Source organism: Bos indicus, chromosome 21 (assembly GCF_029378745.1).
Source record: "Bos indicus isolate NIAB-ARS_2022 breed Sahiwal x Tharparkar chromosome 21, NIAB-ARS_B.indTharparkar_mat_pri_1.0, whole genome shotgun sequence".
Lineage (NCBI taxonomy): Eukaryota > Metazoa > Chordata > Mammalia > Artiodactyla > Bovidae > Bos > Bos indicus.
In genome coordinates this window covers 31,683,351-31,707,944 of record NC_091780.1, presented here as the reverse complement: position 1 = coordinate 31,707,944, position 24,594 = coordinate 31,683,351, and the positions used below count along the sequence as shown (strand labels likewise).

General features: G+C 46.8%; 1 protein-coding gene across 3 annotated transcripts in view; it reads right to left on the bottom strand.

The window, feature by feature from the left end:
• TMEM266 (transmembrane protein 266) overlaps positions 1-24,594 on the bottom strand; it is a 123,410-nt gene that overhangs the window by 54,044 nt on the left and 44,772 nt on the right. The window contains exons 2-4 of one of the 3 annotated variants that reach the window (XM_070775321.1): positions 18,421-18,590; positions 13,630-13,761; positions 10,610-10,798 (exon numbers count right to left, since the gene is read on the bottom strand). In XM_070775321.1, the coding sequence (XP_070631422.1) occupies positions 10,610-10,798; positions 13,630-13,667 (227 nt within the window). In that variant the 5' untranslated portion in view covers positions 13,668-13,761; positions 18,421-18,590. Of the gene's footprint in view, positions 1-10,609; positions 10,799-13,629; positions 13,762-14,249; positions 14,595-18,420; positions 18,591-24,594 lie in introns of those variants that run through there. The other 2 variants (XM_019983536.2, XM_019983534.2) reach the window with 2 other exon arrangements.

The following is a 24,594-nucleotide window of genomic DNA, read 5'->3' as shown; positions in this document are numbered from 1 at the left end:
AGGAGCTGTGTTTGCTCCTGGGGAGTCTGGCTACTCCCACCCTGGCAATCCACAGCATGGCTGCCAGGCTGGTATAGCTGGGAGGATGCACGATGGGGGAGAGGCAGTGGCTAGAGTATGGAGATTGTGGAGACCCCCACGCTATCTGAACAGGTGCTCATAGGCTGTGGACAGTCCCAGTGTCCCCGGAGGAGGTGGAAGATCACAGAAGAGCCTGTTTCTCTGTGAGTGGCCAGACCAGATGGCCGCATATCCTACTGCGTGGGGATTTTCATCCCTCAAGTCCCCAAAGAAAGGGGTTGAAGTTGAGGCCTTAATGAAGTCTGGGGCACTGGGCCTCCCCACCCTACCTCAACTCCTGCCTTGGGAGGCTCTGCTTGACCAGAGCACTGAACCTTCTGGCCTGCAGAGCTCTCTGAGGCATAAAAACCTCGGCACTGCACCCAAACAATGCACAAACCACAACAGTGTGCACAGCATTCCAAGGGGCGCATGGACCCCTCGAATCTCACTACTAGGTCTTCTAAGGACACCTGGGATCCAAGTTTAAAGCCAGGGACTGCGCAGTCTGAGATCCGCCCCTGCCCCCCAGGCCCTGAGATACTCTAATTCTGTGTTGCTGGACGCCGGTGGCTTGGGTGCCCCAGACTTGGTGGCGGTTTCATCAGCAGATCTAGTGGCCCCACTTTTCTTTACTGTATTCACCCCAGGGGATTAAATTACTGTCAGAGAAAGCCACGAAGCTGACTTAAAATCCAATTTCTGGCATTGCCCTGGGTTTTATTTGTATTGATTTAACAAACACTTATAAGGCATTTACTATGTACATATGCCACTCTGAGGACTTTACAAATGTTAACTTGTCTAGTAGTTTTGGACGACAATTCCTTCAATTTTTTTTTTCCTTCTGTTGACAAACAGTGGGGACAGTCAGACTTTTCCATCTGTCTAGGTTTTGGTACTAACACCACCACTGCCTGAACTCTGAGTGTTATCTTTGAGCCTTAGTTTCCTAAGCTTCCAAATGGGAAATGCTGTTTTATTGCAGGAGTGTTATACTAAAATATTAAAAATAACATGTAAAATCTACAATGTAATGCTTACTACACCATTCATATTTATTATGATTGAGATGCGTGGACATTAGAAAAGTGATTAATCATCTAAATGTGGGTAGTTTCCACATCCATTCCATCCTGTACATAGTTTATTACATGCCCGCTAGGTGCCAGGCACTATACTGGGTGCTCAGCACATGAGGGCACTCAGGGCATTCATCTATATGGAATCTGCAGCCTTATAAGTTAATTCTGACTCTGCAGTGAGCTCTTAGTCCTAGACTACCCTGAAAAGCTGAACATATAAAGGGAGAGGAGAAAGCAGACGAGGGAAATGAGCTTACACATGAAGAACTCATTCAAAGACAACCATCCTCTCAGGAGAACCATCAGTCCAACAGCCACAGGGACACACTTGTGCCTCTTTCTCACTCTCACAGGGAGAAGCAGAACAGCAGGCAAAGCACTGTCAAGTCCCTTCGTTCCTGTACACAATCGCAGGAGGCAAGCAGAGCACACACACTCAGAAATGGAAGCACACTACACGCTGTGGTCACGGGGACTCTCAGGTTGGAGGTGAGAGGTGAGAGGTGACTCAGCCCTTGGGGGAACTGAAGAAACTGAAGCTCCCATTAGAGCAGCTTAAGTGCTGCAATCAGAGCTAAAGGTTAGCCCCACCCCCTGGGGGGTGGAGGGCGGTGTGCAGCTGGGGTCACAGGAGTCTGACATGTGCTCACTCCAGAATCTCAGATATCTTGTACCCTGGGAAATGCCAGCTCTGGGAAAGATAGCAGGGAGCGGTGGCAAGAGCCCAGCCCAGGAGCTGTTACCCCACTTGACAAGCCGTCAACCTCCGTCTGGGAACACAATGACCAACACACACCATTGACCTGCTACTTGGGGGGCTTGGGGCATTGTCCACACACCTCTGAAGGGCTTCCATGGGTTCAAGCCTACTCAGGGGAGAGAGTGGGGTGCTGCTGGAACAAGTGGCCACAAGACTCTCTCACCTCCTGAGTCCTTAATTCAGGAACTGGCCAAAAGTCCAAGAGTCTTCTTTGTGCCAAGCTTTGTGGGCAGGGCTGCCTGGATGAGGTCAGCTTCCTACCCAGGGGGTTAACAAATGGGCTACGATTTTCAAGCACTCCATCCCCACCTCTCTGTCCAGCTCTCTGTGGTTCTGAGCTGTGGCTTGGCAAATCCTGGGTCAGCCAGCTCCCTCTTCTCTTTGGCCGAGGTTCAGATCTAGGGTGCCTCCACAGATGACTGCCCCCCCTCACCTCCACAAGCCCATAAATTCAGCTCACTTTCCTTGGGGACCTGGACTTGGGTTTATGTCCTCACCCCGCCCTCCACCCCCAGATCACCCGCACCCGGCAAAGATGGTCAGAGGCACTCTGCCGCCACCTGGTGGTCTCCAGCGGCGATACACCCTGCCCCTACTCAGGTGGGGAAAAGAGGTTTATTTTGCTGAGAAATATCGGTGATTGCAGCCATGAAATTAAAAGACGCTTACTCCTTGGAAGGAAACTTATGACCAACCTAGATAGCATACTGAAAAGCAGAGACATTACTTTGCCAACAAAGGTCCGTCTAGTCAAGGCTATGGTTTTTCCAGTAGTCACGTATGGATGTGACAGTTGGACTGTGAAGAAAGCTGAGTGCTGAAGAATTGATGCTTTTGAACTGTGGTTTTGGAGAAGACTCTTGAGAGTCCCTTGGACTGCAAGGAGATCCAACCAGTCCATTCTAAAGGAGATCAGTCCTGGGTGTTCACTGGAAGGACTGATGCTGAGGCTGAAACTCCAATACTTTAGCCACCTCATGCAAAGAGCTGACTCATTGGAAAAGACTCTGATGCTGGGAGGGATTGAGGGCAGGAGGAGAAGTGGATGACAGAGGATGAGATGGCTGGATGGCATCACCGACTCGATGGACATGAGTTTGAGTGAACTCCTGGAGTTGGTGATGGACAGGGAGGCCTGGTGTGCTGTGATTCATGGAGTCACAACGAGTTGGACATGACTGAGCGACTGAACTGAACTGAACTGAATATCAGCGAACTTACCACCTTCTTAAAAAGTATAAAATCTTTGCAGTTCTTGGACTACAGGAAACAGGCTAACTGTTCTTTCAAGAAAATACTTTTTGATCTGAATTAAACCTCTATTCCCACTTTGGGGCATCAAGAACCCTCATGGAAGCCTGAGCCTACTAAAAATATAGAGTCATGGGTCACAAGGTCAGCTTGGGTCCAGGGACAGCTAGTGTGTCAAAGGAAGGGACGGAGTTTTATTATAGACAAATCTCACTGGCATTGAGAAAATGGATTAAGGAAACTCTTAACTTTTTTCCTTCCTTAAGGGAAAAATGATGACTCAAGCTTTACAAGCCAAGTGATACAGAACTTTTGGACTTTGAATTTGCAAGGTCATGGCACAGAGTTGCCTTTTAACCCAGAACCCCCCAAACTGTTTCTTTTTCTAAAAGGATGCCAAGAGTATACTAGCTCAAGTGGGCAAGCTTCTGAGGCAAGTCTGATTCATTTCTCTTAGAATGATTTTGTGGAGGGGCTGTGGAATTAGCTAGGATGCTCAGAGGTGGGCCAGTCACAGACCATGGCCTTGAGTTCTGAAGCGTGAGAATCCTGGTCCCTTCCTGTGATTCTTCTTGGACCCCACATAGGTCTTGGACTAGCCTACACCTCTCCCCAAATAAAACTGGGCTTCCCCTTCTCTTCTAATTTTATCTTTAACACAGCCTCATCCATCCATTTACTCACTCAGGTCATTCCTTTATTTAATCAACACCGCTCTGTGCTCCAAGGCTCAAAGGATCCGATCCCTGCCCTGAGGGAGCACTTGATCCAGTACCAGAGGGAGGCTGGAGAGTAGAGCAGAACTCAGTGTCACAAGTGCTGAGACAGAAGTAGGTCAAGGGCTATGGTGCACGCAGGTGAGACCCTGGCCTGGGTGGGGTGGGGGACAGAAGACTTTCTGGAGGGGGTGGTCCTTGGACTGCAGAGTATGGGGAGAGAGAAGGGAATCTGGGGTCATGGCTCAGAGGGTGCCTCTCCTCCTCCTGTGCCTCCAGCCTTTGTTTGCTGGCATATCTAAAATTATTTCAGTCGTTATTTAAAGATGTTGCTATATTGGCCCTGTCTTCTCTTCCTAACCTGACATCTCAAAAATATTAGGTTTTCCTCCTCTGACTGTGAGGTTGCAGTTATTTCAGAAATGTGCCATTAGCATCATTTCCAAGCAGTGTCCCTTTCTGTCTTCCCAACCTTCCTCCAAGCTTCTCCCATCTGGAGGTCTGGCCCTGACCAACCAAGTCAGACCTTGTAGAACACCAAAATACAAATAATTACAAAAGGCTGAATGTTTTTCATTTCTTGCTTTGTTTTGGTATTTTGACAAAGACGATCCTGCCTACTCTCCCATGACTCTCCCTGCACTTGCTTTTCACCAAAAGAAGGGGAGCACTATCTCTCTGTATGGCCACAGAGTCTCCTCTATAAAAGGGGGTGACAGCCCTTGCTTTCACTGCCTTCCTCCCACATACGTTGCCACCATCACTTTTCCTATGGGGTCTGCACCTCCTGAGGGTGGAGACTCTGGGCTTCTCTGAATTTTCTGTCTTCTGTGAAGCTAACCTCCTGTCTAGCTAACCCAGACCCTGCAAACCAACCAGGCCTTCAAGGTAGTGAAGTTGGTTAAGAAAAGGTAGAACTCCCAGTCTGTGCCATGAGTTAGACACCTGCAAACCCGGTGTCCCTCTTCTAAAGGTGGACAGTTGGCTCACTGAGAAGCAGCTCTGTATCTCACGTTCCCACTGTTTAATGGGGTGATGTTCCAAAGGGAAGCAGGCCAGACCGGGCTCCGGTTACATGGAGACACAAAGGGAAACACTGGGATTGTGGACACAAGTCAGACTGCCTCCAAGTGAAATAATCAAGTCAAGCAAGTTACTGAAGAAACAGTCTGAGAAGGCAGACATGTTTCTAGATCTTTTCCAAATCCAACAATGACTATAAAGGAAAAAGGAAAGTCTCATTCTGGATCAAAAGCTATGAATGAAGGCTTGGGTTCCTTAGAGGCCCATTGGGTAACATCAGTGTGTTTCAGGAAATGACACAGTTCAAGGGGTGGCCCTGATTGGGCTGTGGATTCCCATATCCCTGACCATGTGACCCAATTCTAGCCAATGAGACATGAGGAGAGAGCAGCTAAATAATTCTGGGAAAGTTCTTTGTTGCTCTTGAAAGAGAATGATGGGTAGCCATTCTTTCTCTTGCCAGATATGTATGAAGATGATGTGGCCAGATAACCATGGCAGCTCCCTCACAAAATAAGGGGAACCTTACAGCATCAGGATGAAGCCAACACTGCTGATGGCAGAGCAGACAGACGGAAGGAATCTGGTCCTTGTCACTATTGGTGAGGGTCTGGACCAACCACAAAGCTGCCCTGGCTCCAGGTACTTATGGAGTGGGTGCATTGTGGCAGCTCAGCTGGGGTTCAGAACATGCTCAGGCAGCTCCTCTGTTCCCCTCCCTCTCCTCTAAGTGTCTGTTCACATCTGCAGACACGCACACACAGATCTGTGTTTTAGCACAATCGAAGGAGGAAGTGCATGGCTAGGGGAAGACGCAGGGAGGGCAAGGATGATGATGGTGGTGGAGGTGGTGGTGTAGTTGGCATGGTGTGCCAGTGCAGCCCCTTGGATTGAATTGGAGACCTGGGTGAAGAGAAGCCAAAGCCAGAAGCAAATAGGACCAGAGTGGTCTGGGCTCACAGATAGCTTGGTAAAGAGTCTGGGCGTGGGGGGAGGCTTTTCATCCCTACCCTGCTTGGGTATACTGTGGCCTTCTGGTTTCTGAAGCTCCTGAACCGGGCACGAGCATTCCCACCATGTACACTGTTGGTGGCAGTGGAATGGAGAGGGAGCCAGAGCAGGAGGAAGAAGGACCCAGCTCCAATGGCGACTGTGCCTGGCTGACTGGCTTCATGGAGCCCAGGTGTCTTGGAAACCGCTGGCTCCTGTCGAGGCAGGAAGGAGGCTGAGGGCCATTGTAAAGCAGTCAAATGCACATGTGACTCACTCTGGTGACGGGTTGGGGAAGATGGCCAGGTAGGTCTAGATCCACCGACTGGGGCCAGACAGAATTCTTTTTTGGGAGAACACAGTTCAGTTTTGGGTCCTGTTGGGTTTGAGATGGCCAGAAGTCCTGACTGGGTAGGTAATGGTTCCTCAGGCTGGATTTAAGTGCTTCCACCAAAAAAACTATTTAAAGCAATGATTTGGGTGGAAACTAGAACATTTCTCAAATATGCAGTCCACTCAGAGATAGAAGAACAGATAATTCCACAGACACTTGTTAGGATTCTACATGTATCTGGGATCCTGTGAAGATGTCCAGGAAATAATTGTATGTGAGCCAGGATTTTTTGAGAGAGAGAGAGAGAGGGAGGGAGAGAGAAAGGAAGATAACTGCGTTGGAGACATGGCTTTGAAAGCTACAAGCTGAAGAACGTTAATTTCAGTCATGGGGGTTGCTGCACTTACCCAGTGGGTAGAATTAGTAGAGTTAAAATGGCCAAAGACAGAAAATGAAGAACCCCAACATTCAAGGACCAAGCAGAGAAAGAACAAGTTTTAAGGGGTAGGAAGAAAATCTGTAGAGTGTGATAGAGCAGCAGGAAATGGTGTTTCAAGATGGGGGCGCGGCTGACAGTTTCAAATGCTGGACAGAGGACAACGAAAAGATCCTAGTATCATGGAGGCTGTTGATGATCTTGAGGAGAGTTTCCATGCAGATAGGGCTGAAGCTGGACTGCAGGAGACTAAGGAATGAATGGGAGGGAGCAGAGGGAGCATGGTGAGTGTAGATGAAGCTTTTAAGAAGTTTGGCTGCAAACAGGAAGACGGAGATGGAAGCAGCAAATGGGACGTGGAGTCGGGGGAGGATGTGAGAGACCTGAATGTGTGATGAGTCAGAGTGAGGTTGTAACTGAGGCAGCAAAGTTCATGAAAAGGCGTGAGGGGAGGGAAATCAGCACTCAGAGCTAAGGTGGGCCCTAGAAGGGAGGATGCGAGGGACAGAGCGGGTGGGATGCTGTTCATCTGTGACCGTTTCTATTTCCTGAGGGAAGGAGGAGATGAGGTCATCTTCTGGGGGCAAGGGACAGCTTGGGGGAAATGGGAGCAGTCTGAAATGGCCATCTGGGGACCAGGAGTGAAAGCTTACCAGGACAACAGAGGACTGTCAGGCAAAACTGAGAAACAAGCTGAGGCTGCAGACCATGAGCCTGGGGAAATGCTGTTACAGACCGAGTGAGTCCTTCTCCCCCACCCCACCCCCCAATTCCCCCACTAAGCACTGGCCAGCCCCCCAGCACTGCAGGTTGGGACTGTATTTGGAGGTGGGGCTTCTGGGAGGCACTTAGGTTTAGATGAGGTCAGGGTGGGGCCCCCATGATCGGATTAGTGCCCTTATAAGAAGAGGAAGAGACTGGAGCTCACTGTCTCCACTCATACAGAACAAGGATTGGCCATTTGAGAGCACAGAGAAAAAGCAGCTGTCTGCAACCCAAAGAGAGAGCCCCCACCTGCCACTGACCCTGGATCTTGGACTTCCCAGTACCAGGACTGTGAAAAAATAAATATCTGTGTTTCAGCTGTCCGGTCTGTGGTCCTTTGTTATGGCACCCCCACCAAACTAAGACAGTGCCGATCTGCCCAGGTGTCTGACTTTCGCACCTGAGCCCCAAGCAGTCTGGGTATAGAAGCAAAGAGGGTGGACAGAGAGAGCTGCAGTTTAAGACAAAGAGGGCTCTGCAGTTTAAGCTCCATGAGGCAGATACGTGAGAAGGACAAAGGTCTGTTTGGAAAGTCAAGGGGCCTGACAGAGATGAATCTTTTCCATCTTTGCCTAGGGATTTACCCACATTTCAGTGACTGTACACTTTTGACAGTATAGCCGAGCAGTGGTATCACGTGTGCAATGTACGCTAACAACAGTTACAATGTGATTTTGTAAAGGGACAGGTGACAAACAGAAGCCTGTAGTGCCAGCCTGGATCAGGAGCCAAGGTTCTATCTTGCCTTGTATCAGTCACTGTGTGACCTTGGACAAGTTCCTTCCACTCCCTGGACTCTGGCATCCTGTTACAATATTTAGAATACATATGTCCTAAGATTCCCCCCACCCCCAGCTCTAACATTCTCAGATTCTGGGGAACTTAAAAGCACTGAAATACCACTGAGCTCAAAAGAAGTGAATGGCAAGGTGGCTGGGTCACTGGGCACCCCCTTGCTGGGGACTCTGAGGTCCCATCACTTCCTACTGAAAAGATTCATTCCTATATATATATATATATATATATATCAGTTCACTTACTAGGAAGAGGTGTATTTGACAAGACTTACAGAACAGCTTTTCAAAGACCTAGAAATCATGTTGTTTTGCATCGTTTCAGAAAAGGCCAGGTTGGAAAATTTGGGAAAACCCCAGGAAATGCAGCAAGAGCCAAGAAGAAGCTTGTGAGGAGAGGTTTCTGCCCCCCTCACAGTGTGCTTTGGTTTTGCTTCCCCGTGCCCTGGCTGGTGTCCTGTACCTGCTCTTCCTTCCTCCAGGAAGCCCTCTGGCTGCCAACGAAACCCCCCGAGGAGAACTCCAGCCGCGAAGCAAATCCCTTCTGCCAGGCTGCTTCCTATTTACTCAACAGAAGCCGAGTTCCAGGGCGCACCTGGAGAGTCAAATCAAATCGAGAGCCTCTTTGACTTGCAGGCATCCTATTTGTATTCTCCCTGCTCAGAAGAAACCTTGCAGGAGCCTGATTCAGAAGTAAATGGAATGACAAAGCGGGGACACTGCCTTCTCCAATTCAAGCTAAGGAATGGTGCCCCATGGCCTGGACCACTGCAGTGCATGTGCCCACAGGCTGAAGACTGTGGACGTGGTCCAGAACCAGAACCCTCGAGAATCCTTCCCTCTTCTTGCCTTCAGAAACTTGAAAAGAACCTAACGCTGGCGCAGGTGAGGTGGGAAATTAGTCCATGAGAACAGCGGAGGAAGGATACCAGGTTGTATATCAATTTTGACCGCCAGGGGGCAGTGACTCGGAAACCGGGTGCTCAGGGAAGGCTCGCCCGCCAATGTCACTGGCGGAGGCGAGGACCTGGAGACTCGGAGAAGACCCTGTGGTCAGAGCGTGCAGCCAGTGCCCGGGAGGATGGTGCCGCCGTCCGCGAGGCATCCCCGAATTATTTCCAACCCGTTTGCCTATCCGTTTTCAGTGTCCTGCTGACTCTAAGCACAGTCCTTGGAGAAAATTATATTTTCAGAGAAAGCCACTGGGGTGAAGTTTTTGCACAAGGTGTATGGTTTCACAATTATTAGGCAATTTACCTCGCGAAGGCCGGGAGCCCCTTCGTAAATACGCGCAGGGAATCCAAGCTCTGCAAATTTAACTGTAGCTAAGGCTTCTCATTTGCTTCTAAAATAACCTGGCAACCCTTACTTCGTTTTTATATTCAAAGCAGTCGGCGTGTTCCAAAATATTTACCGGCGGCACCCAGGGAAGGAGAATAGCCCACAACTGGCTCCCGAGCTCAGGGCCACCTTTTAAAAGTCTGTATCTAAGAGCCACAGGGTGGTACAGGGGAAAGTTGGACCCCACTGTGACCCCAGGACCTGTTCCTGGCCTTTAGCTTCCCCCATGTAAACTGAGGGTGTTACTGCTGTGTCTCCCCTGCCCAGATTGAACACAGGTGTCCAATCTGATTGACCAGCCTAATTAAAAGTAGGCAGGGGCCACTCCCTGTATCAGAGGCCACCAGAAAAGAAGTGGCTAAGGGCTGCAAAGCTCCTGGCTGAATGCTGCTAAATTCCCTTCTGCCCTTCGCAGGTTCCTGCCCAGAGAATGCTTTCTTCCTGATCCCGTCCCTGGTGAGAGGACTGTTTAGCTGCTAAGTTGTGTCCAACTCTTGTGATCCTATGAACTGTAGCCCGCCAGGCTCCTCTGTCCATGGGATTTCCCAAACAAGAATACCAGAGTGGGTTGCCATTTCCTTCTCCGGGGCATCTTTCCAACCCAGGGATTGAACCTGGTGTTTCCTGCTTGGCAGGCTGATTCTTTACCACTGAGCCACGTGGGAAGCCCGATATAAGGAAAGTTCAGTCTAAATCCATTCCTTATGGGCTCTGACCCCCTGGGTGACTCACTTATCCTGTGGGTTTCCAATTCTTAGATTGGGAGTTGTATGGGCCCTTAGGGTGTTTAACAGCCTTTAAATAGTGTAATGCCCTGAGTTCCAAGCAAATATTCACTTACGAGTTGTCCACCAGCAACTGATGTTTGCTGTGCCCATGGCCTTTTTCGGGGGAAACCACATCTGAGGAGAAGGGCCCATGTGGCCTGATGTGAACTTCTGGTCTCTTGACTATCTAGCATCTCTCATCTCCAGCTGCCTCCCTGGAGGTACCCATGGAAACCCGGGGAGTTTATGTGACAGACTTCTTAGCTACTCAGCAGTCCCACACCTACCCTTCTCTTTGGTAATCTTCGTCTAGATTTGACAGGAGCTGTGAGCCCGCTGTGGAGAGGTCAACAGCAGCCAGCGGCAAGTCGCGATAGGCAAAGTTCACCAGCTGCACGGGAGCAATGCTCTTGGTTTCTTCGTCTACTTGTTGGGAGATGATCTCAACTTCGGAAAGTCCTCTTTCTGTGGCAGGCCTGAGTGGGGGCGGACGGCAACAGGACAGAGTCATCCCCCAAGAACAAAACGACGTTTCCGTTCCCCAAGGAGACGAGGGAGTAGGCATGGGATCACTGCTGTGCTGGAGGAGGGCAACGGAGGGTGAGGTTCCGTTCCTCCCCACTGGCCATCCCACCACCCGTGCCATCTCCCTCACCAGCTGGGAAAAAGCAGAAGCGTGCTCACATCTGAAAACATGAGCTTTGGGGGCAGGTATAGACCCAGGTAGAAACTCTACTAACCAGCAAAGCCAGGACTTAAGACTTTTAGGCTTCTCAGTCACCGGATTTTATGTTGGAGTAATATATTCTTGTAAGTTGTCTCCCAGGTTTCTTTGTAATGGTCCTACCATCTGGACACAATAGAGAAGTGAGGTGTTTGCTCACAACTGGATGTACCATTGGTGCTTGGGGGGCCGATCTGGAGGGGCCGAGTGAGCCTTCAGGCCATGAGGACAGGAGGGGCCTGCTGTCCTGGGTGCCATTCCATTCCTACTCAAACTGGTCCTGTTCAGTTCAATTCAGTTGCTCAATCATGTCCAACTCTTTGCGACCCCATGAACCGCAGCACACCAGGCCTCCCTGTCCATCACCAACTCCCGGAGTCCACCCAAACCCATGTCCATTGAGTTGGTGATACCATCCAACCATCTCATCCTCTGTCGTCCCCTTCTCCTCCTGACCTCAATCTTTCCCAGCATCAGGGTCTTTTCCAATGAGGTCCTGTTACAGTTGCCTTTTTAAGGTTGAGAGTAGGAAACGGGGGTCACCAGATCAAATGTCCGAGAGAGGTTGTGCGTCTCATCCTAGGTTACTGTCAGACTCACCAAGGGCCCTGCAAATAACCCACAACTCCATTATCATTACAGAGCATCTCAACCAGGGGCAGGGCCACCTCCTGTGACAGGTTATCAAGCAACCCAGCAGGGTATTTAGCAATTGGTGGAGGAATCTGCAACCCAGCAGGGTATTTAGCAATTGGTGGAGGAATCTGTGGCTGTGACCTCCAGTGACCACAGGAGGTCACTAACGACATTAATAGGAAAGGGGACATTACACATCCTGTGGTGTATTGGGTAACTAAGAACTCTTCCTCCCAATCCCAACAGCTACCCTGTGAAGAGATGGTAAGCTGGATCATTTTGCTTTCACCTCCTGGGGTGCCGTCTTTGGTCTCTCCAACAAATCCTTGAGCCTAGCTCATCCCATAGAATCCGAGGGGCTGGGTCTTATGCCTCTGGCCAAACAGGGAGGAGGAGTAAGAATGAACTATCCAAGGGATCACTGAGAGGCCAGTGGCAAGGCTGCGGTGACAGCCCAGTTTGTGTTAAACTGTCCTTGGGCTCGAGTGCAGATTCCAGTGCTAACTTCTGTGGGCCTCCACATTCTGGGGCTTCAGGTTCCCCAGCAGAGGCACGACGAGGTGAAAGAGAGGTGCCATCCCTTCTCTATGACCTTGACATGGGTACGAGGAAGAAGAAAAGGCAGGAGGAGCTCTGGATTGAGAAGTCCCCACACTGGGCTGGACGGTTCTAAATGCTAAGCTTTGCCAACTGCCAAGATTATTGGTTACTGAAAGCTACCCAATAATACACAGTGGCAGTGATCCAGAAAGTCTAGAGCTGCATCTGCCTACTTCTCTTTTGCTTGAATCATCCAGAGAATTGAGGGAAAAGAGGGATCTTTCTTGAGCACCACAGGTTGGTGGCCTAAGCTGCCTGAATTCACCCAGGAATTTCCAGTGCCCCAATTCTCTTTTGTGGGACTAAGGTTTAAATAACCTTAGCTCTTTGCCCCCTGTCAAGGCATGGATAATAGTACTCATCATGGTGTGACATCTACAAAACGACTCAAGATCTTCAGACAGAACAGTCACGGGATGTGAAGCTGCTGAGTTTCTCAACAGTTGGAACAGAAGTGTGGTTGTTCATGGGGGAATCCTGGCTCCTCCAGATGTTCCCCCAAAAGTAAATGACACTGGGCTGAATTTGTTCTTTTCTTTTGGAACTATGGCTTGCTGAACCGGGGCTTTCTGATCCGTGGGACGTTCGTGCAGGGCGGGGGTGAGTTTCTGAGACCAACAGGATGTGGCTCTGAGAACCGTGGGATAAGCTGCTTCTGGCTCTCTTTCCCCCTCCTGCTTATGGTCATAGCACCATGGCCCAGCACCATCTCTCCTCACGTGGTCATCTCTCAGCACAAGGAGACAAGGCCTCCTTTAGGGGGAGTAAAGGTCTGGGTGTTGGGACTGGTCCCTGGTCTTAGGTAAGAAGAACAGTATGGTGGACAACATGTATCAGTGGTTCCTTTCTTCACCCCTCACTTCGCCATGTGACTCTGCAGCTTCCCATCAAAAGGAAGAGTATATTTCCCACCTCCAATGCTGTGTTCAATCAAGAGACTTGTTTTGGCCAATGGGATATTAGTAATTCCACTGGACTAGCAATGGGATTACAATCCCAGTTTTGTTTTGTCTTTTGATTGCACCGTGTGGCATGTGGGATCTTAGTTCCCTGACGAGGGATTGAACCCATGTCCTCTGCAGTGGAACCACAGAGTCTTAAACACTGGACCACCAGGCAGGTCCCTACAACCTGTTTTGGATTGCAGAATTCCTCTGCCTTTTTGAATTAAGAAAATGAGATGACATGAGAGAGGCAACTCAGAGAAAAAGTAGATTTTAACAAGTTATTTTAATGTCAGGCTCAAGGACAAAACCACCTGGAACCCCGTCCATCTCTACGGGGCTGTTCCCTGATCCCAACATACCAACTCAGCATCCACAGAGAGCAGATCCCAATGCTACTTACTGTGGATTGGTCATGTTGAAAGATGCAACCAGGGCCATGGGTATTCCTGGTGTCTAGTGGGGCTCAGCTGTCTTGAAGCCTGACGTCAGCATTTCCAAGCATGAGTTCTACAAAACATATGAATGTGGTACCCTGCAAACAAATAATTGAATAGTAGGAATTTGTTACACTCAGAAGCCAAACCAGAGTACCTCCTAAGCTCATCTAAAGATGGAAGCCCTTAGAACTTTCTCTGAGATAGACTTCCCTTCAAAGTAACAGTGAACAGATTCCGATCATTACTTATGGCAGATACTAACAGACAGGATTTCTCTCTTTTTTAGAGATGAAGAAATGGGCCCAGAGTGACAAAGTGACTTTTCTGCATCACACAGAGATGGCAGAGAGCCAGGTTGGACCACAGCTCTTTCTACTAAATAGCCAAGTAAAAACCAGGGTAACTCTATACACTTCAGCTTTAGGAATCTCAAAAATTAGGTTTGTCTAAAATAATCTCAAGAGCTTTCCCACATATTTCTTTCTCCCAAGATTTCCCTCTCCTCTGGTAGGCTATTTCTCTACTCTTCTAGGCCTCCCTCTCTTCTTCCCAACTGGGTGTCTTCAGGAGAGAGGTCACACACCTTGAAGCCAGGCTGCCTGTGGTCATGAGGTATGAGATAGATGGGCCCCTGGGCTGGTCAGCTGGTATTTGTCAAGCAGAGTAAAATTGAAGCTTTGTTCTCACCCAGACACTCCAACGACAAAGCTAGTGGTGGAAGCTGAGCTCTGCTGAAGTAAAGAGATAAGAAGGCTACTCCTGAGGTCAAGGAAAACTCCCCTGTCTGCACACGTGCAGGGAGGCTCCTTGGGGGACAAAAGGGGAGGGGACACCACCCCATAATAAGTGTGAACAGCCCATAGGCCTCTGCAGTGGGATCCATCTGAGCAAAAAGTTGTGCACACATGTTGGAGAGGGTCCTAGGACCAGTCAGGTGTGAAAAGAGAAGATAAGTGGCCAAATATAAACAAAGACCCGAAGGACGGTCCTTTGTAACAGCGGTCCCCAACCTTTCTGGTGCCAGGGACCGGTTTCATGGAGGATGGTTTTTCCACGGGGTGGTGAGGGACATGGTTTGGGGATGATTCTCCTAAGGAGCACATGACCTAGATCCCTCGCGTGCACAGTTCACACTAGGGTTTGTGCTCCTGTGAGAATCTAACGCTACAGCTGACCTAACACGTGGAGCTCAGGTGGTAATGTGAGCAATGGGGAGTGACTGTCAACACAGAGGAAGCTCCCCATTTGCTCACCTGCCACTCACCTCCTGCCACGCAGCCCCATTTCTATCAGCTGGGGACTCCTGCTTGCTATGGGACTTAAACCACCTCTTACTGCAGCCCTCGTTCAAGATACCCATACTCCTCTCCTGATGTATATTTCTGCCTCAAATAAATAAACTTTATCTGTGTGTTCTCCCATGCGTTGTGCTATGTCTCTAATAATAAACTTTGTGCTCATTTTCTCCACCCATAAAATATGGGAATAATAATAGAACTAACTGAGTTAATGCATGTAAAACCCTTGGAATAGTGCCTGGCATCTACTGTTGGCTTTTATCAACAGAGCTATTGTTTTATAAATTTAAACTGCACAGTCTGTTGAATCTGAGCACATTCCAAAGCATTTGGATGTCTGAGTGTAAGATTGCCTCTTAAAATCTGGATTAGGTAAATAGAATATACTTTTCTACAAACAGGTACTATAGTACCACCTTGAAGTCTTCTGGGAAAGAGTAACAGAATGTACACAGTCAAGGAGACAGACCCAGGTTTGGGGCAGTTTTGCACTACTTGGAAGTTACTCAAAGGGCTGATCCTTTCATAAGTTACATTCCAATTGCAAACTGGTTTTCCTACAAGACATCAATCCAGGATGAATATCCTTTCCCAATCCTGAAGCTCTTCCCAGGTGGCGCGAGTGATAAAGAACGCACTTGCCAATGCAGGAGATGTGAGAGAGAGATGCGGTTCGATCCCTGGTTCAGGACTATCCCCTGGAGGAGGGCACGGCAACCCACTCCAGAATTCTTGCCTGGAGAACGCCACAGACAGAGGGGCCTGGCAGGCTACACTCCATGGGGTCGCAAAGAGTCGGACCTGACTGAATGACTTAGCCATGCAATCCTGAAACTCAGCTCTCAAGGAACAAAGGGACAGAATTGTCACATGGTGCCACAGGAAAAGGTGCTCCTGGAGTGAAAAATATGAGGATTGATGGTAAATTTGCAAAGCGGGGAAGTGCTTTCACGTTCTGTGTAACTAGGAAAAGTCAGAGCTCAAGGTAAAGGAAACTGAGGAAATCTTGGGAAATCTGAACTTTGAGCAACTGGAAATAAGAGAGACAGAGAGCTTCATAAAATCAGAAGAGCTTTGGGATTTCCCTGGTGGTCTGGTAGTTAAGACTCTGCAGTCTCAATGCAGGTGCCCCAGGTTCAATCTCTGGCCAGAGAACTAGATCCTGTGTGCCACAACGAAGAGTTCATATGCCGAGACAAAGACCCACTACAGCCAAAGAAAAGGATAAATAAGTAAAGCCATTAGAGCTTTAATACAGCGACCACTGTTTTCACACCAGGTGTTTTTTGGGGCAAAACAAAGCATGGGAGCAAGAGTCAGAGACAACAGCAAGGAGAATCTGGACAGATGTTTTGCAGCCACCCCTTCCTGGGGGTTTCACCTTACTTTATACCTTCATAAGGAGGGCCTGAACTTAAAAATGAGAACTCTCCTGTAGCATTTGTAGTATTAATTGCACAGTAAATATATCAACTTCTCCATCCCATAGCACAGATTTAGTCAGTCTCAATCTTTTCAGTTCTTTCTACAAAGCCTCAAGCAAACCAACTCCTCCCAGTGGTAGAACTGGTCATGTGGACTGTCCATCCTCCACTGACAATGAAGTCAGGACAGAGGTGTCCACAAACAGGAGTCCAGGTGAGCAACCCTACCTTCTGGAATGGTGTTTTAACAAGCTGTATTTGCAGATGAGCCCTTTACATGCTATTCAAGATATTAACTCTCTGGAGAATATACTAGGAAGATCTTTGCTTCCATGGACCTTCCAGTACAGTTGTATTTCCTATAAATATTAGTCTATAAGCTTTAATAAGATCCACCTTCAGTTTTTTTTCTTTTTCACTTTCATAAGCAGTATCATGACTTCCATTCAGAGACACAGAATGTCTTTTTTTTTTCTTTTGTGACATAACAGCCATTGATGGGTTCCTAGATCCCATTAATTCATTAGGGCTTGCAAAAAGATCATATGATTTCATCTTTCTGTCTTCATTTCTCAGCTACTATGAAGACACACTCCCCCTCATCAACTATTAGATTAGCTTAAGGTACAGTTCATATAGAAAAGGAAGGATACATGCTTAACTTTCCCTCCTTTATTTATTAGTTTTCAAAATAATCTTCCAAAGTCGATCAGTGAGGTGTTTTGTGGTGGTTGTTTATTTTTCACAGTGTTACGGATTTAAACATTCACTCAAGAGGGGTTGAGAGGGGAGCAAGCTCCTTGGAAACGGGGACTGCAGGTTCCTGGAAGGAGATGTGGGGATGGGAAGAAATGATTGGCATCTCCAGGAGAGGCAAAGATGAGGCAGGATAGAGGGTTAAAATCCTATTTGGATGGACAGTGAGTAGGCTGCTTCAGCGATTTAGAACCTTAACAAGTGACACAGTTCAAGATCCCTTAAGATGATGCTTTTTAAAAATAATATTTTCCAAATGAAATAACACCCAAAGCACAAGCCTAGCACGAAGCAGGTGTAGTCTAGCACTCTATAAATGAACATCTGCAGTGCAAACCTGCTGTCTCATAACCTGGGAAAGCAGAAGAGGAAACCTGTTTTGGATTTATTTGGTCTGGCAGCAGTGGGGAGGAAGGCTGTTTTTTAAACTTTAGGAAATTCCAGTCCATTCCACTTGTTGCTCATGAGTCTGTCTATGTAATTTACCAAAACCATATTGGCTTGTTCCAGCCAAACCTGCCAAGTTCAAGTTGGCATCCCAGGAATCTTAGAGCTGAAAAAGGTTTCTAAAAACAAGTAATCAGTTCCCTTACCTAGCAGGTGAGAAAATCCGTAATTTGGCTCACCTGTCCCCAGGGGCGACCAAGCCTACTCCTCATCTCTTACTCTATTGACAGCCCCGTGGCATACATGATCTGCTTTCATCTGCATTCCATTGGTTGCCAAAGCTGCTTTTACTGCAAATCACCTGGGGGCCTTTTGGGACATATAAATTCACAGGCTACACTGCAGAAATGCTGAATCAGAACTGTGCAGGTGGAGTTTGAGAATCTTCAAGTTCCCCAGCTGTTTCTGACATGAGGCCACTCCACTTGACCCTCAATATCAGTGCTTCTTAAACTTTCCATTGCACCAGAATTACCATGAAAGTTTATATTAATACAAATTGATAGCCCTACCCACAAAGTTTCTAATTTAGTATGTCTGGGGTGGGAACTTGAGAATTTGTATTTTGAAAAAACTCCAGAGAATAATGATTTGCTGATCCACAGATCACACTCTGATCTTCTGTACCAGAAAGACTGCTTGAGGTAATTTATAGAAGGGATTTTTATCCCTGTGTATTTTGCACACAAAGCTAGTATTGTGAAATAGTCAGCAAAACCTATCCTGGCCAGGCTGAAGATGACACGCTATATTAGTTAGGAATAATTTTATTTGCAAGTAACAAAATATCTGACTAACAGTGACTTAGGCAGTAAAGACTTTTAATTACCTTACATAGCAAGAGGCCTGGAGGCAGAGGCTCAAAGATATCACCAAGGACTCAAGCCCTTTGTATCTTGGCATTCCCTCATTCCTCTTGTGATGCATTATTCATATTTGTTGCCTTGTGGTAGCAGAATGGCTGCTGCAGCTCCAGCTTGCACATCCTCACACTAGCTCCTACCAAAAAGAAACAATCAAAGGCTTTCTCCTCATGAAGTTTGGTCTTTTATTTAGCTGGTATTATCTTTCCAAGGCCTCTAGTCAACATCTAATGTCTCTTGGGCATAGCTAGGTCATATGGCTGCAAAAGAACCAAGGACAATACACAGCTGGCCAAGGGAGTAAGGGGTGATATGAGATCCTGGACCAGTCGTGATTCATCCTTTAGGAGCTGGGCATATTGTTACCATAAACAAACCTCAGTTCTCTTAGCAAGCAAGAAGCACGAAAGAGCTGTCTGGTGTATAACCACTTGTCTGCCAGACCAGGTCTGGATACTTCTGAGATGGCTCTGAGGCTCTGCTGAAGGAAGTTTCCTGGGTCTCCAAAGTGTTGGTAACATGTTGGCAGGAGAGATAAAAGATGTGCTCTTACCAAACCTCGGGGCTCTTTTATTTAGAAAGCCTATGTGTGGGGTTCAGTTTTGACATCCTCAAGCATGCTGCAGAATCTACTCCTAGGGAGAAGCCGCTGAGCACAGGCACCTTTCACAGATATGATGTTCCACACCCCCAGAAGGAGGCTGTTTCTTGCTCTAAAAGACAAAGGTTTGTGTACAGCAACACAAGGTCAACCTTGTTGTTACCTTGACCCATTTGTACCTTGCTCTGTTAACAAGGAGTGAAAATGAAGAAAATCAATCATGTCTGCGAGCATTCTCTCACTCTGATCTCCACTCCACCGCGCAGTCCTTAGCAGTTAAACAAGCGGGCAGGGAGCCCACAGTGGCTCTCTTTTCTTCTGTGGACCCCTCTTACTTTCTACCTTTTGCTCTTCTCCACTTACCAAATAATGCACCCACTCAACTACTAGCAGTATCATGAAGCAGGGGACACACAAAGCAAGATCACACTAAACTAGATCTGAAATTACTCTCATGTTCCGAGAAGAAAATCAAGAGGACCATCATTCTAATCCTTCCCTTGCTCCCCCACCAAAATTTCTTTTTTCTAATGAGCACTTCCCTAAGTTGTCCCTAATGGAACAAAGGATCCAGTGGTTCCTTGCCCCTGGCTAGTCTGGGCAGAAAAAGACGTCCTATAGCAGGGATTCCTCACCCGCTGCCTGAGATCATTTTCCCTCCAGAATTCTGTGGAGCTCCTGGGGAACTCAAGTATCTGTGATTTAGAGAAGTGACAACAATGAGCGAGGGCTGCAGTGGCTGACCCCTATCATCCCCCCTCCCCGTTCCAGTCAAGCAAATCTTAAGAGTAAGACTTTGCAAGTCTCTGAAGAAATCTTTGGCTGTACATTGTGTTAACTAAAAGATTTAAGAACTTAAGATTAAGAAAGTTAATTATGATTAACTTTGCTATTGAATTCTACATGGCACCAGACAAATGACTATTCTTTGATAAATGGGGGGGGGAAATCCTCTTTCTTCAATACTTTTGTAGTACTTTTTTGTATATCTGTGGTAGGATGCAAAAATGACCCCATTCTCACTCTCCCTATATTAATGCCCCTTTTGTTGTTCTTACAGACAGAATGTGTCCCTCAAAACTCATATGTTGGTGGTATTGGGAGGTAATGCCTTTGGAAAGTAATTAAGTCATGGGGAAGGAATCCTCACAAACGGGATTAGCACCCTAATAAGAAGAAACACAAGAATGATGACTTCTTAGCCATGTGAGAATACAACCTGAACACCGCCCACTGCAAACCAGGGAGGGGAGTCTTCACCAGACACCAGGTCTGCCAGCGCCTTGACCCTGGACTTGCCAGGTTCCAGAACTGTTAAGAAGGCCCCCAGCCTATGGCATTCTGCAACAGCAGCCCAGATGGACAAGGACAGTCACATAGCTTATTACCCCCTCACCTGTCGCTGGGGCTGGCCACGTGACCTGCTTTGTCAACACAGATTGGAAACTGTGATGATTAGTTTTATATGTCAACTGGACACACACGGGGCTATCTGGTTAAACAGTGTGTCTCGGTGTGTCTAAAAGGATATTTTTGGATGAGATTAAAATCTGAATTGGTAGACTGAGTAAAGGAGGCTGCCCTCGCCAGTGTGGGTGGGCTTCATTCAATTTGTAGATGGCCTGAAGAGAATAAAAAGCTAGTAAGAAAGAATTCTCTCTCTCTGCCTTGCTGACTGTGAGTTGGGGCATCAGTCTTCTGTTTTCAGACTCAGGCTCAAAATTATCCTATTGGCTTTACTGGGTCTGGACTTCTCAGCTTCCGTAATCCCGTGAGCCAGTTCCTTATAATAAATCTCTTTATTCACATTCACACACACACACACAGAAACACACTCATGCACACATATATATCCTGTTGCTCCTGCTTCTCTGTAGAACCCTGATGACCGCATCAGCAAACAAGAAAGCACTCCTGTGACTGGGCTTGCCTTCTCGCTCACATGTTTCCATGACAGCCAGCACGCCCATCACCCCGGCCAAGGACGGCCAATAGCCGCCTGCACCTGCCCACCCCAGACACATGAGTTCAGTCAAGTCTAGAAGAGTCACACAGCTGTGCCCAGCCTAAACTGCAGAGCCACAGACCCATGACCTACATAAAAACTTTGTTTTTTCAAAATCATTCTTTAGCCATTTATTAGTACCTGGTGTCCTCTAGAAGTATACCAAAGACTGGGGTTATCACGATAAAAGAGACACTCAGAAAACTCGTGGGCTACTGATAAGACAGATGCGCAGATAGAAATTAAAATTCAGAGAGGTGAGAAGAACAAAACATTACAAAGGAGTGTTTTGAAAGCTGTAAACTTCCTTATAAATATCACTCACATGGCAGGTACAGTCTTCTTCCTTCAGCCATCTGTTAGGAAAGGTTTGTTTCTCTAAGCCCACCAAGTTTTGGGAATGGTTGTTATGTGGTATTACTATGGTAACAGATCACTGATACATTATAGATAAATGTCCACTGTAACACATAAAATAATACAAAGACACATACGTATATATTTTAAAATGAAGCACAATTTTATTTAAATTTTCTGAAATTTATACTAAACATGTTGTTTCAAAAATGCTTCACCATGATACAAAGGTTTTATTATTTCACCTTTCTTTTATAGGTGTTTCTTTTTGTGTACAGTTCTTCAATAGAAGCCCGAGTCCTGAGTTGCCCAGTTAGGAGCCTCTGACCTGCTATTCTGATTTTCTTCTCACTATTCATGGCCAATATCTGGCTTCTAAATGAACAGCTTTTGGTCTTTTAATCACTTGCTGATAAGGTGAGCCTGCACGTCACATGTAACCACATGACCTAATTTAGAATCAATCTTGGCATCTAGTCTTGTGTTTCTAATCAAATTTACAATCCACCTTAAGGGACTGGCCAGATGTAGCAAAGACGTATATTTTCATATACATCTTTGTATATATATATATTAAAGATAACCTCTCTCCAGCCTCCATTGTAACCCTCCATGTCTCCCCTGAGGTCCTATGTTAACACTCAGGTGTAGAAATCCTGGCCCAGAATTATGTAAGCATGTACTCACAGATATAAGCTAATTTGGGGGGGGTTGTGTTTAACAAAATAAAACCAACTCTGTAATTTACTTTTATCACTTAGCAATATAGAATGGAAATCCTTTATTGTCAATAAAGATCTATATTTTTCTAATTTCTTAATTCATATACATATGTATACACACACATACACATGTATAATACATAACTATATAAATTGCTTATCATAAAATTCATGTCTTTAGTGGCATGTGTATTCTTTTTTGCCCACTTCCCCCTCATTTGCGCACTTCACCTGCCTCGCTGTTGCTCTCCCTTAATATACATACAGGAGATGTATGTATTCGATCCCTGGGTCAGGAAGACCCCCAGGAGGAGAGCATAACAACCCACTCCACTATTCTTGGCTAGAGAATCTCATGGACAGAGGAGCCTGGCAGCCTATATAGTCCATAGGGTGACAAAGTGCTGGACACGACTGAAGCGACTTCGCACACACGCACATCCCTACTGACAGGCAGTTTCAGAGTTTTTGGGCCCTGTGAAAAATACTACAATAAGGATCTTGCATACATTTCATTATGGTATTTTTATTTGTATGGGATAGATTCCCAGAAGTGAGATGACTGGGCTAAAGACTATATATCTTATATTTTAATAGTTAAAACAAGATTGCTTTGAAAGTTCCCTTTTAAGGGAACATCTTAAATTATTTGCAAGCCGTTGAAGGTGTCTGTGGACCAGATAAGTCCAAATACTTGCTTAATTATACCCTTGCCCCCATGGAGCACTGGAGTGAAAATAGAGGACAAGGGCGAAACCAAAAATAGCAATAAATATGCTTGCACCACAAGGAAAGACTTAGTTGACTTAGGAACTACCCTGTGACAGTATTTCTATGAGTTGTTTCAGAACAGTTAATGCCCTGAGGATTCTGTTTTCCTCCTTGTGCCATAAACCCTAACCCTCCAAACTAAACCAGCCACATAACCAGTTCCTGGGTTCCTGCCCAATCCCAGGAGTTATGAGTTGTGATCTATCCAAGGAGATCTGAATTCCCTGGGAATGAGGATGGGAGAGCACCACAGTGGAGGGGGGATTGCAGGAAATTCTGGCGTCACCTTCTAATAGTTTCCAGTCATATTTTAGGCACTAACTTATATATTGATATACTGGAGTGGGTTGCCATTCCCCTCTCCAGGGAATCTTCCTGACCCAGGGTTTAAACCTGGGTCTTCTGCACTGCCGGCAGATTCCTTACCATCTGAGCCACCAGGGAAGCCTCACACATTGGTATTTTTGTCTGTTGAGGTGCTCAGTTATGTCCGACTCTTTGTGACCCCAAGGACTGCAGCATGCCAGGTGTCCTTGTCCATCACCAACTCCGGAGCTTGCTCAAACTCATGGCCATCGAGTCGGCGATGCTATTCAACCATCTCATCCTCTGTCATCCCCTTCTCCTCCTGCCTTCAATCTTTCCCAGCATCAGGTTCTTTTCTAATGAGTCAGTTCTTTGTATATACTTACTTGTTAAAAAGAGAGCGACTTTGCTAATGATTTTTATCTGGTTGACCAGGAACTATATCTAAGTTAAGCCTGCTATGTTTCCACCCACACTCTCTGCCAGCTTAGAAGTGTAAATGACATGGACCTACTCAGGGGTACCTGCAGGGGCAGGTCCAAACACGGAAGAGACTAGGACCAACCCCAACCTGGAGGGGCTTTATCCGAACTGGCTGTTCAAGGGGACGCAGGGAGCCATCAGGAATTGAAGGGTGACCTTTGTCCCACTTCTAATAGGACAGGATGTCCTTCCAGTTCAGTGGAGAGAATCCGGTCATGACCTCACTCTGAGTGAAGTCAAGGGAGTTTGGCTCCTGGGGCAGTGATTTCCAGAAACCAAATAAAAGTCACAGATGCAAAGTGGATCCACATTATCAGTAAGCAAAGACATGTAAATTCAAACCATTTTTTCTCCTAATGGACTAGGAATGATTTATAATACTTAGTACTGATGAGTGTATGAGAAAACGGCCATTCATGCACATCACTGAGATATATATGTGTGTGTAGTTGCTCAGTTGTGTCTAACTCTTTGTGACCCCACAGACTGTAGCCCACCAGGCTCCTCTGTCCCCTCTGTCCCTGGAATTCTCCAGGCAAGAAGACTGGAGTGGGTTGCCATTTCCTTCTCCAGGGCATCTTCCCAACCCTGAGATTGAACGTAGGTCTCCCACATTACAGGCAGATTCTTTACGGTCTGAGCCATTGTTGATAGAGGTGAAAATTGTTGGAAATTTGCTGAAGGGTGATTTGACAATATATTTATCAAAATTATTTTAATGTGCACTCTTTGACCCCGCAATTCAACTGCTAGAAGATATGTTTTAGGGGAATAACAGATGCATAGACACATATAGAAGTTTCTTGAATTTATATAATATCACCACACCTCGCACATAGTAAGTGCTCCACAAATATGTGTTGATAAGAAATCAATAAAATAATAAATTGAAAGC